Genomic DNA, 15,104 nt, shown 5'->3' with positions numbered 1-15,104 from the left:
CAGCCAGACCTTGCTGCACAAGTTCAGAGGCATGAGAAGCAGATGGAAAACAATTACAGGGGCCTCTGACACTGGAGTCAGTTCTACTTTCTTAAAATAGGGCTAAACGTCATGTTTGTAATATCTTGCGTACAGTTTGGTTCTGCATAAAATGCTACAAAATAGGGCCCTTGAGAACATCCATTATCACATTTTGGTTAACATCACAGATTTTAAAAATCCCAGTTGTAATGAAGCCATGAAATAAAGCTTTCATCTGTAAAGATCTAGTTTCTCTTTGTTATTAAAATAAACTAAGCCATTAAACAAAATATGTGCATATAATAGTAAAGTTCATAATCTCCTATCATCAAAATGATAAATTCAACTTTTTTTTTTAATTGGAGCAGTCATCTTAGAAAGGTTTCTGTATAGAACAAGATCAAATATATCTGGTTGCTCTTTCTTACTTTGTAACTTGTTAGTGGTGACAATTTTTTTGGTCTTTAACTACTTTCATTGAGATCTTTCTAAAATAAATGAGTTTTGTTCAGAAAGGGGGGGAAAGCAGAGGGGAATTTTTGAGCTTGAATTGAAAAGATTGATTACATCTTGTTACCTTTCTTGTGAATTGTTAATGGCCATCACATCAGAAACGTGCTGAAAGCAACATGCCATCTCGATGCTTTTGCTTCCAAACATGGGGATTGTCTCTTTTATGGTAGTTTCTGTGAAGGCATCTGCATGCGTGTGCTGCTTGATGTGCTCAGACCTTGAAAGAGACCAGGCAAGAAAGGGATGCTCAGGCCAGGAATGGGGTGCGCACTGGCTGCTTACAGCAGACTCTGGGTTTTTGAAAAGCCCCTTCCAAAAGCCCTGTCTTGGCCTCATCCGTTCCTCATCCCATAGGAGATGCCCACCGAGGGTCTCACTTTACAAAGCTGAGGACATGTCCTTTAGGCAGTCCAGGCTCTGGCTGTGTTCACTGCAGCTGAGTGCCAGATCTAAAGTTAGGCAGGTGGAGACAGGTTTGCCATTTCAGGGCTCATCCCCAAGTGTTGGCCAGCCCCTGGGAAAGGCGTCACATCATGAATATTTCCACTGAAATACAAAGCTTGGTTGCACCAACCCTCTGTGAGGGAGGATACAGTTAGGTCTTTGGCGGCTTTTGAATCCAAGCGAAATTGGTAGAGACCTGCATTGAATTTGGGGGAAAGGATTATGTTTTATGAGGAAGTCCTCTTGGTCCAAGAAGTTTTCCAAGAGGGAAGAGTCACATCCTGGTCCAAGCCTTTTTAATGACATTTTTATAAGGACAAGAATTAATGCATAGTGAATTTGTGGGCAAATACATGTTAATTTAGAGTTGAATCTGGAGATGTGGAGAATTGTGATATGCCTTTCCCAGCTCTCACCAGATCTAAATCACATTTTTTTTATGGGGCATGTTCTTGTGCGTAGAAATATCATCCTGGGAGCATGTATCTGGTTTATTCTGAAATTGGTTAGCATTATCAGACTTGTTTCTTTGCTGAGTTGGGTACATAATTAATTAGAGCAGTTGTTCTCATTTGGAGACTTCTCCATTCATCTCTCAGAGTTAAATTTTAAGGCCAGGATGGCCAGAAAGTGGATTTCTGTACAGGCCTGTACCCTGAAGCCAGTCAAAGGGATTTCACACAGTAAATGGGTGTAGATAAATGAATTCTCTAGCCAGAAAGCAGAATTGCTTAGTCAAGTTTACTGAGTTAAAACTTGTCTGTATTATTCATGTATGCAATTGCACTGAACTTGGGTTATTTTAGCAGAAGAGAACTCATTAGACCTAAGGAATGAAGGGAGAATTTATGAGGGACTCTTATTTTCAAGGTAAAAATAATGGAGAGTGAACTTGTGGGGAGGTAAAACCTGGCATGGATAAAATGAGAGCGCCTGAAATAGCTGGTTGGGTGCTGGAAAGTGAAGCCCAGCTCCAGCCCAGGTAAATTGCATTTAAATTTCAACCTCAGATCTGTATGCACTCTTCTTTGGCAGATGTTGAATTGATAATGCCTGTGTGTTAAAGAATTCTGATTGTTTCTTTTGCCACCTTCGCAGCTTATGAAAATGCAAGTAGCTCTGCCTAATGAATATTAATAAGAGTGGTAGCTGGAAACACACAAGCCTGTGGCTCTTTAGAGCTTCGATGGGGTTAGTTGGAGGATTGTTGTGACTGGGAATTTACATGCTTTTTAAGAATAAACTTCCTGAAAGCTTTTACATTCTCCTTTAAAAGCTGATGTTTGTTCACAGTACCTGCTCATGTATGCATGGGGATTTTTTCCCCCTTTCCCTTTCTAGATGCATGTGAGATTAGTGCTACAGATGGCATGTCCATGTTTTGTAAAACAAGGCAATTTATTACATGAGAAGAGAAAGAGACCCCCATCTCTTAAATTTACTTCAGTCCAGGGTTAATTTTATCAATAGCAATGTTATTTTTTTTTTATTTTGCTTGTTTATTTTTGCCTTTTCCCACACCCCGTTCTCCCAGGCATCTGTGGCAGTTATTAGCAGGGCAGGGAAATGACACTGATGCATTCTGCATCTCCAAACGTCCTAGGAGGCTTTAAAACCCATTTCATGCAGTTAGTTAATCGGGCAGCTCGTTAGGCCCATTGCTGGACCTCACACATGGCAGTCTAATAGCAGGGATAGCTGTGGAGGGGCTGGAGGATGGGAGGGCCCCAGGACCTGGCCCTCCAGCTGGAGCCCCTTGGGCAGGCGCTGCCTGGAGCTGGTTGGAGCTCCCAGCGATGCCAAGCGGTGTTGGGGCTCAGTGGTGACACTGCCAACGTCCCTCTGGTTTTGCCAGAGCTGTTCTCCAGCTCTGCTGGAGCAATCCTCTCCAGACCTTTGTTTACTCACTTGTAAAAATACCTATTACCAACCTTTCTGCCTGTGTCATAGGTCCCATTTGATGCGCTCTTCTTCCCCCAGACTCTGTTCCCAAAACTGCTAATTATGCAAAAAAACCAAGGCGCCCTTTAAATAGCTTCCTGCTCATTGAGGGCTGCAGGGGCAGACTTGAAAAGGAGGGTTAGAGTGGGTCAGAACTCAAAAGGCAAATAGAATCAGAGAGATTTTATTTATTATTAAAAGAAACCCACAGTCTTGTCTTGATGGTAAGGACTGCTGTGATGCTGCATGGGATGGAGTTCTTTTTCAGAGTGGTGGTTTAGGGCTGGGATACTCTTGGAGGGTTTCACGAAGGCTCAGTGAGGGGATTTTATGAAGATTCAGCAATTAAGAAGCCTCTGCATTATAATTTCTGCCAAATACATAAAAGGACTTACTGTGCATTCACTTTACAAGTAAACTTACTCTTTCTAGAGCTTTGAAACATGAGGAAAACCCCCTGCTTCAAAACAGAAACACATGTATGCACTGTATTTCCCCTTTTGCAGAAGGCCTTTTCTTTCCCTTCTCTTGTCATGACAAAAAGGCTTAATTTTTTTTTTTTTTTTTAGCCAATATAAGGGAAGAGGAAAGAGGGGGAGAGTCATTAAAATGCAGTTCTTTCAATTACGTCCCGTTATTTGTCATCTTTATTGCTTTTCTATAGTTTTCATTGCACCTTTAATAGCACGCCTGGTCAGAAAAGGTGAGCTGGAATGTGAACGCACTTGGCTGTGCCGCCGTCAGTGCCTGGGAGCTGTGCTCGAATCCCAGTCCCTGTAGATTTTAATGTCCCCGCAGACTGCTGGCAGCCTGCTTCCAGCTGTGGCAGGCATGATGCAGTGAATTGCTTTTCAATGTTCTTTACTCAAATAGGCAGTAATTACAAGCTTAAAGAGGTTTAGTGGTCCAGTAAACTACATAATCACCCCTGAATTAGCCTGGGCTCATCAGTTGCAGTCCAGCAACCTCAAGACTGCTGTTTGTATGCAGGCTTTATCACGTAGCAACCTGAGCAGCAGGTGTGGAACAGCAAGAATCCCCCATAAACACAACTGTCTACTGGGGACAATGATCTCTAATGAGATGAGGCTACAGCATCACTGTAATTTAAGTGGGAAAATTAACGCCAGAGAATGTGCACTACTTCCAAGAGTCTCTGCTTCTTCTGCTTCTTCAGAGAACAGCGGTGTTTTCCCAGCTTGGTTTTACTTTTTTTTTTTCTTTTCCCTCCATCTTTTTTTTTCTTCCCAGATCTTTAAATGCATCTTTCTCTTTTTTTTTCTTTTTTTTCATGAAGAACACATTGTGGTTTTGCTTATAAGCTGAGTGGTCTTTATTCTTTTACAAGGATATGTTGTGAATATTTAATGGTGGACAGGGCATCTGTTCAAGGACTTTCCATGCCAACAAAGCAGCATTGCAAAATAGCAGCTTTATCTTTTCATTTCCTTCCTCGGTGGTAGTTTTCTTTTTTGTTTGTTTTGTTTTCAAATAGAAAATGTAAAATAGAATGTAACCCCCCTCATCTTGGTGCTGAACCATTGGCACCTTGATGTGTTGGTTGCCTTGAACTCTCTTTGTATGATGGCTTGGCCCCTTCATGAAAAAAGGAGTTCAAGCTCCTGGCAGGAGGCTTCCCAGTTTGCTTGGTGGCTGCTCCTTAAGGGTGCTACCAGCTTGGGAAACGTGCTTAAAGCTCCTGCTCCATCCAAAATCCTTAGGTTTATATTAGGGATCTGGCTGAATACAGCAACCCTCCATCAAACTGATCACACAGGTGTGTAGAGTAGGGGATGGAGGCATAGGGGAATGTTTTTATCCCTCACTTACAGAGGGAGCTTCAGATGTACGGAAGACAGCCTGGGAAAAAGAGGAAAAAGCACAAATAAAAGCTTTCGGCTTAACTCTATGGGATTACAACTGCTGGCACTGGCGTTTCCCAGAGATTGTAGAGTTATTTCCGAGCCCACCTGTTTAGAAAGTCATTTGAGGTAGATAAGGACAGTGACTTATTGCTGAGAAAAGGCTTCTGCTTAGGAGATATTTACCTGAGCTAATCTGTCTTAGGCGGGCTCTAAAAACAACAGCAGTGTTTTTATGGAGTTATCAGGTAGTCGGGATTTCCTTTGGCATGCCAGTGAGGTGATATTTTTTCTTCCTTCCCAAAAGCTGCTCACCTAGGGAAGGCTAGGGTTTGCCTTCCTGCCTTTTCACAGCTGCCTGATAAAGATGTTGGCTTAACTGAAAAGCTGGGTTTGAAGGCTGTGAATTTTAGCTCTAAGGTGGTTGCAGTCAGATGATGCATTTCCTCAGTTCCTTTGGTGTCGCTTGGCTGTAGTGTTTTGTAGTTTTGGCTGCGTGCTGCATTGAGGAGAATTTTGCTAATCTTTTGTATGCAATTTTTCTTTTAATTTCCCTGCCCTTGGTTAGCTTTATTTTGTGAAAGAAAAGCAATAACTAATAACAATAATAAAGAAAAATGGCAGAGGATGCAAAAGCACATCACCCACGTGACATTAGCACAAATAGTCTTGGTCCTAGGGTAAAAAATCCCTTCTTAAGTGTATTAAGCAAAGTTAATGTGTATGCGCAAGCTGTGTTTAGGAATGTTTAACATGGGAAAAGGTCCACTCAATTACCCAGGTATGGTGTGGGAGTGTCTGCATAGGCTCAGCTTGAACTGAAAACCAGTAGGAGCCAGAGTAAACTCCAAACACTGAGGTCTATCAGAGTGTCTCCAAAAGGAAATAGCAGAAGCACCATTGCTTGGACTAGCTAAAGCTCAACTGGAAAAGGCAGTGGGTAATAATATATGGTATGGAAGGAATAATATTGTAGCAGCCAGGAGATGGATTAGATGAGTTAAAAGGTTTTTCCATTTTCTGACTTCTGTAATATCCTGTGCAAGGGATGATCTGAACTTTTTTCCCTTAATGAGTGCTCACATTATGAGTAATTTGATGGGGCCACCAGAGAAGTATTGGCAGCGCATCCCAAGCCATACCATGTCTCTCCATCAGCCTTGGAAAGGATATTTATGTTAGTGAGTGCCAAAACTTGTTCACAGACAACTCTCGCAAGAAAATTATTTACAAAAGGGCAAATGGGAAAAAAAGGAGAAGCTTTTTTTTCCCCCAGCATAACTTCTTCATTAAAAAGGGTTGCTGTTGCCAGTACTTCTTTTGCCTCCTTGTAAACCCTGACAAAGGAAATGTCTCCTCCCCTCCCCTGCCTGCGAAACCACCCCAGCCCCTGTTTAATCAGGTTAGCTGTGAACACACATTCAGATTTTGAAATTTCTGGGGTATTGGCTCTATCTTTTACATCCTGCACTTGCCTTAGGAGAGTCAGATTCTGCCTCCTTTCCTCACCTTTTATTTTTTGGCAAGGTTGCCAAAGCAACCTGCAAAGCCTTTTGTAAGGGCAGCAATAGGCTGTGTCTCAGAGCCCATCTCATAGGGATGGGCTGATGCAAAAGCCCAGAGCAGCAGCTTATTGGCCTTGCCAAAGGGATACAGGCAAGTCAAAGCAATGCAGCATCTAGTCACACTGCATATTTTGATGCATTTTTGACTTTAGAAGACCATGCTCATCTGTTGATTTTGTGTTCATAGTTTGCAGTTCAGTAAATCTGGCAGCACCAGGATTTATTAACTGTAATGTTACGAGAAAGGCCTTACCACAGGGATATTAAACTATTACAATAAGTTGAGGAAATATTTTCTTTTGAAAGAGGAAAAAGCTGGCTTTGTCTGCAGCATGACCGTGTCATATGGACTATGTTTTCTTGCTGTGCTGAAAAAGCAACGAGGAGTTTGAAATGCCGAAGCCAGCTCACACTTCAGTAGCATTATCAGGCTGACTCACTACTCTCAGCCAAGGAAAAGACTGTGCAAACTTTGCACAGGCTTTTTTTCCCCTCCCAGCCTCAGAGATGCATTTCTAATAAAACAACTTCCTTCTCAGTGTTTTAGTATTTCCTCCAATGTGCAAGCCAATCCCATGGGATAAACAGGATCGAGTTTGCAGCTTCCGAGCTGAATTTTTTTCTTCTCCCCCCCTCCCTACCAGGTCACCTCAACTTGGCAACTTTTTACAGCCTTGCCTGAATATAAAGCAGGTCACAGGGATGGTCTATAAACCTATTCAGACAGCCTGCAAAATAGGCAAGGGGGCTCCACGCGTTCTCTTTATCGCTCCCTCTCAACGTGCCGGTGGCTGGTGAAGAAAGGAGGTTGCAATCTTATGGCTTTATGGATAGTGATCCAACCATTTTTTGGCTACTTTTTGAGTGCAGAAACCCCGTTATTCTTTAGGAGGCCAGAATGTGTGAGGATCTAGGACTCGACTGCTATAAATTCAAGCTCTGTTCTTAGACTACACCATGCACTGCTTTTGTAATGCAAATGGAAGGCACAAAGTGTCCCTTTGATAATGTGCAGTCAGGAGACAAAAAAAGCATTCACTGCAACAGTAAAACTAATTCATAAAGCTGAGAGACAATAGGAAAGCATTATGGATATTAAAAAAAATAGTAATTTCTCATAGATCAACTTGATCATTAATGTAAACAGTTCAAATGCAAAACAGAAGGAGGTTGGGGAAGGGGAGAGACTCAAACGGCTGTGCTGCCACCTTAGCTAACCCTGGACAAGTTTGAGTAAAGCAAGAATTTTGAGTTCAGCATAAAGTCAACGTACAGTTTGTCACTGGAAGGCTGATCCTTGAGCTTTATTCTGGATACTGAGTTAGGCTGGGTTTCTCTTCAGAAACAAGAAAATCACAGTGTTGGCATTTGTTTTCTTTTTTATTTTGATGTTAAAAAACAGTTAATAAACACTCCTGGGGCGTAAATTTTAAGGGGGTGATTTCTCTTCATCACCTCCCAGAGTTTAGCTCAAGGTCGTCTCACCTTGGTGCACTACACCGAGCTCCGGAGGAGGCAGAGGGCTGGAGGAAGGGGATAAAAGGGCTTCCGAAATGGTTCTCCTGGCGTGGCCAGCCAAGCCACGGCACTGCCACGACAAGGGCAGCGCTGGATGGGTGCCACAGGCTCCTCCTAGCAGGGCAAGCAGCCTTTCTCTCGGGAATTGCTGCTGCCTCGCTGCTGTAGGAGAGCTGGGTGGCAGCCGTGGTGTCGAGCCGGTTCGGTGCCGTGAGGAATTAGTAATCTGAGGGGTGAGAAGGGCAGGATTATTTTCCCATTTTTCTGGCACCATTATGATGCACTGCTGTCGCAGAAGAGGAGGAGAGGGAGTGCTGTTGATGCCGGGTTACAGATAAGATAAAGTCTGTCGCTGTCCTGGTATCCAGCATTTGCTGCCTGGGGTGGAAAATTTGAGGAAAGGAGTACATTTGGACAAGGTGTAGCATTAAGAGACAACCTTGGATGCTTTCCTAATGGAGACTTTAGCCACCATCTGTAGTCAAAAGTGATTAAAAAAAAATCTTATTGTTTTCTTTTGCTAAAAATGCTCTCAAGCTGCATTAAAAATGGGCTTTTACTAAGGCTACTGCTCGCTAAATACCATTCATAAAACAGTGATGAGAAAATATGATGGAAAGTTAAATTTTTCTCTCTGTCACTTTGATTTCTTTGTTACTGCTAAAATGACTGCTCTGACTCATATTTTGCATAGTTATTTTTACCTTTTCAAATGTTCCTTAACTGTTCATATTACCCTGGGCAAATCCCCCAGGAATAATTTTCATTTGCATGCAGACTTTGATGGTGTTATTAAGCAATCACTTTCTGTACTAAGTCATTATTAAAAGTAATACCACAGAGCCTCAAAAACACATTAATGGTGCCAAACAATCCACATTTCAGTGCTAGATTTATGGAAAGGGAAAAGCACAAGGTCTCATATCATTCAGTGGATGCTGCTCTATAGCTCTGTAGCAGCAGCAGGCTTGATCAGAAAATATCAGAGCCAAATTCAGAGCCCTTATCTGTTGTCAGCCTTATTTCTTTAAATGCCCTTTTTTTGGTTTTGGTTTTGGTTTTTGTTTTTTTTTTAACCTGCCTGCTTCCTAGCTTGTTTTCCCCCTTGGATTTATCCTTTTCCTCTGGCCTTGGCAAGAAAGCCTGTCTGCAGTCTTCCAGCATACACAAGCTGGGCTGGTTCTGGGAAGGAGGGTCAGCCTTCCCCTCTGTAATCACTGTTTTATGGCTTTCACTGGAGGTGTTAATGCAGATCAAATGGAAAACAGTCCAGCATGAGCGTTACAGCTTCTCATGCTGCCCTGCATACGGTCCCAATCGTTAATTCTGATTATAAGACCTAAAGGTAATTCTGTTTGCTCTCCTAATGCATTGCAGCTCTCCCGGTGGTCCGGTGTCTCTTTTCTCCAATTCCCATCTTGATCAATTGTTTGCAAATAATTAAGCTTTTAAGAGATAATGGTAGGAGCTAATGTACACAACAAAGTAAAGGTCTCAAGTCACTGTTTATTGAGCAGTTTGCCTTGATATCCCAAAGTGATCCAGAGTAATAGGTGGACTTGTCAGCTGGAGTCACTGCAGTGGTTTTAGTCATTCTTCCCTATATATTTATCTATTTATTTAGTAAAATTATAGAATATCTCAAGTAGGACAGGACCCCTAAGGAGCAAATCCAACTTTCTCCTCTTCACACGACTACCTTAAACTTAACCGTTTGACTAAGATATCTTTTATACATATTCATAAAAATATAATCTATACACACACAATATATATATCCATATATATGTGCATTTGTCTGTATTCCTTCAAACAGCCTTTAGAAAGTTTTCAGAAGACACTAGTCATTCTTGTGGAGTAAAGACCAACAGCAACAGTTTTGATTGAATTTCCTATTTCTTCATGAAATGGCAGTTCTCAGGGTTTCCCTCTTTCTCTCTGTTGCAATGTGATGTCTGCCTTTGCCTGTAGCACAGGCCTTCCAAGCCCTGTGGGTGGGAATGCAACTAAGGCTTTGAATGTTTTTATAGCAACCTAGCCTGTGGCATGCTGATTCTTTGTCAAGTCATTTCTATTATTTTATTTTATTTTTAGTCTACAAAGAAACATCTTGTATGATCCACAGAAAGCTTATATAATAATGTTGCTTAGTGTTTAAGATTACTTGAAACCACACTGAATCATAGTTAAAAAGCCTGCCGCATTGTGACCCTTTAGCTAAGAGGGATTAGCTGTGTGAAATCCCAGGCTGTCATGTGATTATGGCAATTACAGATTTATCATGAAATTAAAAGTTTATGCTGTACTAGAATATGAAAAGAAAAAAATCAGATGACCTTAGACGTACCACAATTTGAGGAATTTGTAGTTTGGGACTTTTAAAGCAATTATTTTTGCAGTGACAATATTATTTTGATGGCTAATTTTATCCAGTCATGTCTATTAAAAAAAAAAATGTCCAGAACAATTGAAAATTACTTAATGGAGACAGACTTCTCAATTCCAATAGCTAGAGGCTGTCTAGTAATTATTGCTTGCTGCATGAAATTAGACACAGTTTGTTCAATTACTTAAAATTAGATTACATGTAAGGTGGCAAAGCAAAATAAGAAAAAAAAAAAAAAAGAGTAATTCTGTCCTTGCTTGATAGCAAAGTAATGAAATGAGAAGTAAGCTGTAAAGATGAAAATGTTACAAATCGTCTCTGTAGGGTTTGGGGTTTTCTCATTGAAGGGAAGAAAAATGTTGTGTTCAGATAGATGGACATGAGTATGACTGTTGTGGATGAACGTGTGTAGAAGGCAGACAGTAAAATACATGCTGTATTTTTGCATGTGTGAAATGCAAATTGCCCATAAAAAGAAGAAAAATCCCCTTCCCTCTGTTTTTCACTTTACAATTCTGGAGTTGTTTCATGTACACACAGAAAATACAAGGGACAGTCTACAGGTGTGCAGGTCATCTGTGAGCTTCCTGTCAAGAGAACAGTACTTTTAAAGTAATTGAAAATTCCTCAACATTTTTGGGTGAAAAAAGATAAAAAGTCTCTTATGGAGCTGATGGCCATGGTGGTGGGCTTTGAAATTGATGTATTGAGTTAAGAGAAGTTGTTGGAGTTCCAACAAAAATCCCTCTTTAGTAATGTGAGGTGATACTTGCATGTAACATAGCCATGAAAAGTCAGACTAAGCTGTTTACAAAAATATGTAAAATCTGCCAAATAGCTATAATACCAATAAGATTGTGCGATTTTATGAGGTTTTAAATTCTTAAGCTTTGCAAGGTTTCAGTTTATGTTTCATGTAATATTATGCTGAAGAATGCATCCAGAGAATAAGGGAAGTTTTTTGGGGGAAAAAAATGGATGAATGTGTAACAGTAAATACTTTGTGACAATCAACTGCTAAATAGTATTGGGATAGGACTAACCAATTATATCAAATGATCTTTATTGAAATGCTGTTAGCACCTTGCAGCAGTCCAGGTCTGAATTAGATATGTACTGAGACTTGGGCATCCAGGTTAGGAGCTTAACCAGTGCCTCAAAACAGGACTTTTCCTTGCAACTGTTACATTTGCAGTATTTGGCCATTTCCTTTTGTGGCAGTGACATTTTTGCATAGATGGGAAGGACAGAAATTATATTTCTACATTTCAGACTTGGTTGTGGTTTTTGCTGTTGATTTATTAAGCAATCTGTATTCATGCAGAAGCAAATTTTCTGAGAAAGCAAATCAAGTTCTCACAAGAAACTTATGATTGAATTATAACATTATCTTCAATTAAAGGAGTATTTATTTTCTGTCTCTTAGGATTAGCTCAGCACAGCCATGCTAATGTCAGGCAAAAATGTGCTGATTGTTGACCTTGCATTGGCCTGTGTTCAAAACACAGGCATTTGTTTATGTTCAGGATGCTGATCTTATTTGCAGATTATTTTGGGACAGTGGCAAGTTTTGCCTTCACTATCTCAGAAAATATCAGTGTGTTTCAGTTTTACAGAGAAATTCTTTATCACATTCTTTGTTGTTCTGTTAAAAACAGAAAAAAGAGAAAAAAATAAATTATTTGACTCTAATCGGTCATTTGAGACAAGTACAAAAAATTTTCAGCTAATGCAACAAATATCCTTCTCAAGTATCAAGGTACTGTCAGTGTCCTAAGCAGTTATTTCTCCACTTCACTAATCTTTATAATTGGCTTGTCTTTTACTGCCATTAATTAAGTGATGTAGTAGCCCATTAATAATTATAAAAGAGTGACACACCTCAGCATTTTCACCTTTCAATAATAGATGTCATGCTTCTGTTTTGGTTTGGTTTGGGTTTTTTTTTTTTAATTTAAAATAAAAAGTAGGCAAAAAAGCACATTGTTTTAAATGTTTGTATTTATTTTGGTGTTTTATAGCACCCTTACCCTTCAGAAGAGCAGAAAAAGCAGTTGGCACAAGACACAGGGCTCACTATACTTCAAGTGAACAATTGGTAAGTAATTTTCCTTAGTGTTTCTATATGGCCACTGGCACCCTCTGGTTATTCCTTTGGGGACACACCTTGCCCTTGTTGTTCCCCTCCCCAAAAGTTTGTTGATACAGAAGGGATAGAACCAGCTGAGTGGTTTTCAGGTGTAGAAGGTATGAGGTTTGCCACTGTATTTTATTTTCCCATCATTTGGGCAGATCTCAGTGTATTCACATCAGTTCTCTTTCTGGCTGAGGATATCTGTTCTTCAATAGGAAGACACATGCATTTGCAGGACATTTGTCTTGGAAGAGGTTCAGATGTCAGAGGCAAAACAGGGACAATTGGTCCCATTTCTGCTGAGCATATTGTTATTTGGGACTGCTGTCATTATTTTTATAGTGTAGTTAGAGAGGTTTTTCTTTTTGACTGACGCCCTTGAATCTCTTTATCAGTTTGTTTTCAAAATCCAGTTTATGAATAAACTTTGAGGACAATCTGGTTCTTTGCTGCTGAAGTACATTGTGTGGAGCAATTTTATTTATTTGCTCCAGCTAAGGGTTGATGGAGCCCTTGCTCTGTTACAGTAGTGATTCATTTGAAGGAAGTCAGGATCTGTGCTGTTTCTGCAGTGGACTTTGGGTTGCTAACTGCTCAGGGTGTGGTGAAGGCAACCAGTAAAATTACTTGTGATTTAAGTATCATACAGCAGCAAACCTCTTTTAAAAAAAGTTTGATTTATTACCCTTTGATACTGCATCAAAATGTGGGTTCCTCCCACTGTCCCAGAACAAGTGTCATACTTGAAGTGTGCTGCAATCTAATACCTTGTAAAACTAAGTGTATCTAATTAATTGTCCTAATATTTTTAGATTAGTGTTTATGATGGGAAACCTTATCCTCTTTGAAGTAATACCCAGAAAATGGTCAAGACAAACAGCAAGCCTGCTGGGGAAAAGGGAGGGAGGAATGCCAGTTTGCAGACAAAAGTTGTTTTTTTTTTTTTTTTTCCTGTTCAATAAGTGTCAGAGATTAATATTACTGAAGCTCTGATTACATGGCCTAATCCATTTTAGTGAATAAATTTGGTCTTGATGTCCATTGCACCTACATTAACAAACCCTCCTCTCTTAGAGAGCGTAGGAGCCTATGGGAGAGATTTCAGATATATTAAACCCCATTACAGAAAATGTAATTTCTGTCAATATAATCCCATGTATTCTTCAATTTAGTACTTTAGAGATAACAAGCTACTTACAATATATTTGCCTTTGGAGGATTAATTTACAAAGTGCACTATCTGGGAGACGCAGGCGGGCTCACATAAGCATAGCTTGTAAGGGTTATCAATTTCTGTGACCCCACAGCAGCCTTGGGAGATCAATTTTTTGAAGCCCTTTAAGACGCTGAATAAAGAAAAATACCAAATACTTAGTGTATATGAAGTATGCTTCAAATATACTTAATTTAAAATGGAGGAATAAAAGGCATAAACCATAAAATTTACGTGTTACAAGGTAGTGCAACCCACAGTATTTTGGCTCAGACAGAAAAAATTAGTGTTTACTTCAACTTTACATTCTCCAGCCTTCATCCAGGTGTTACCCATTTGTATGGTTGTCCTTCAGTTTAGCAATGGGTGTTTTGGCCCACGGAGGAGCTGTGGGTACTCATCAGGGTCTGGTTTAACAATGGGGTGGAGAATGGGTGTGTTGCTGCTGCGGGGTCTGGGAGTGCAGGATTCAACATGGACAAATGTGTCAGTTTGGGATGGTCCGTCACAAGGCATTTTTCAAGATGATGAACATAGTATGGATTCAACTAAAAGTGGTGGAATTTCTCCAGAGTGACCTTCAGTAGGTTTTCTTTCAGTTTTCTCTCCAGGGTGTTTTTCAGTACCTGTCTCTCCTCGAATATGAGGAGGTTTTTCTTTGGCTTTGTGTCAGGTGTGTTCTTTTAAGTTCCTTATGTGCAAAGAAAAAAAAAAAAAGGTCAAAATACATTATAACTGAAGTCTTGTGGATACAGGGCAGACTTCCTCTACTTGAGCCAGTTCAGTAATTCTGCTGTGGTGTTACAATTGTATAAATTATTGAAACAATTCTTCTCTCCCCTGAGGCACAACAATTTAACACTATAGAGGCAGTGGGGCTGTCTTAAATCGCAGGTGGTGGGCAGAGATGCCAAAATATGGCAATGCAGCCCCTGCTTTTTGTAATGCTAAGGAACAAGGAGACTGTGAAGCTGTTGCTGAGTGTGCAGGTTGCTCGGGAATACCCAGCCATGAGGTGAGCAGAGAGCTACTCATCCCCTCCCAAATCCTGGGGGCTATGGAGCAACCTTCTCAATCGTTTTGCTGGATCCCTTTTCTTCTAAAGCAATGTGCACAAGAAACTCTTCCTACCTAAATGTTGTGCTGCAGGGAAGAGCTAACATATAATTTCTGGTTAGTTTTGCCTTTCTTAAGCAGGCTCATAAGTCATTCAGCCAGAACTCACAAAAAAATTTGCCTTCCTCCTTAGATTCTTCCAAACTTGTTAACACACATGTACATTTTTGTATTAATGATGAGTCATTGTAAATCACTGTTGCAGAGATTAAATAAAATGCTGAAGGGCAGGCTGGGTGCAGATCAGTCATAAATTATTGGCAGCAACACAGCATGTGGGAATACATGAAATGTGCATGAAAAACATAAACTCATGTCTGGTAGCATGGTTGTTAGCCCAGACTGGGAATGCTGGATTTTCTGGCTGGAATTAGAAGTTTGCCACAGACCA

At 40.4% G+C, this 15,104-nt stretch overlaps 1 protein-coding gene across 4 annotated transcripts in view; it reads left to right on the top strand.

The window, feature by feature from the left end:
* The window catches only part of MEIS1 (Meis homeobox 1), a 107,301-nt gene that overhangs the window by 71,805 nt on the left and 20,392 nt on the right, over nt 1–15,104 (top strand). For all 4 annotated transcript variants that reach the window (XM_041477000.1, XM_041476999.1, XM_041476998.1 and 1 more), the window contains one exon: nt 12,272–12,348. In XM_041477000.1, coding sequence (XP_041332934.1) covers nt 12,272–12,348 — 77 coding nt within the window. The remainder of the gene's footprint in view (nt 1–12,271; nt 12,349–15,104) is intronic.

The sequence above is a fragment of the Pyrgilauda ruficollis genome, unplaced genomic scaffold (genome assembly GCF_017590135.1).
Source record: "Pyrgilauda ruficollis isolate IOZ18807 unplaced genomic scaffold, ASM1759013v1 scaffold4, whole genome shotgun sequence".
In the NCBI taxonomy this organism is placed as follows: domain Eukaryota; kingdom Metazoa; phylum Chordata; class Aves; order Passeriformes; family Passeridae; genus Pyrgilauda; species Pyrgilauda ruficollis.
This window is presented reverse-complemented; position numbering and strand designations above follow the sequence as displayed.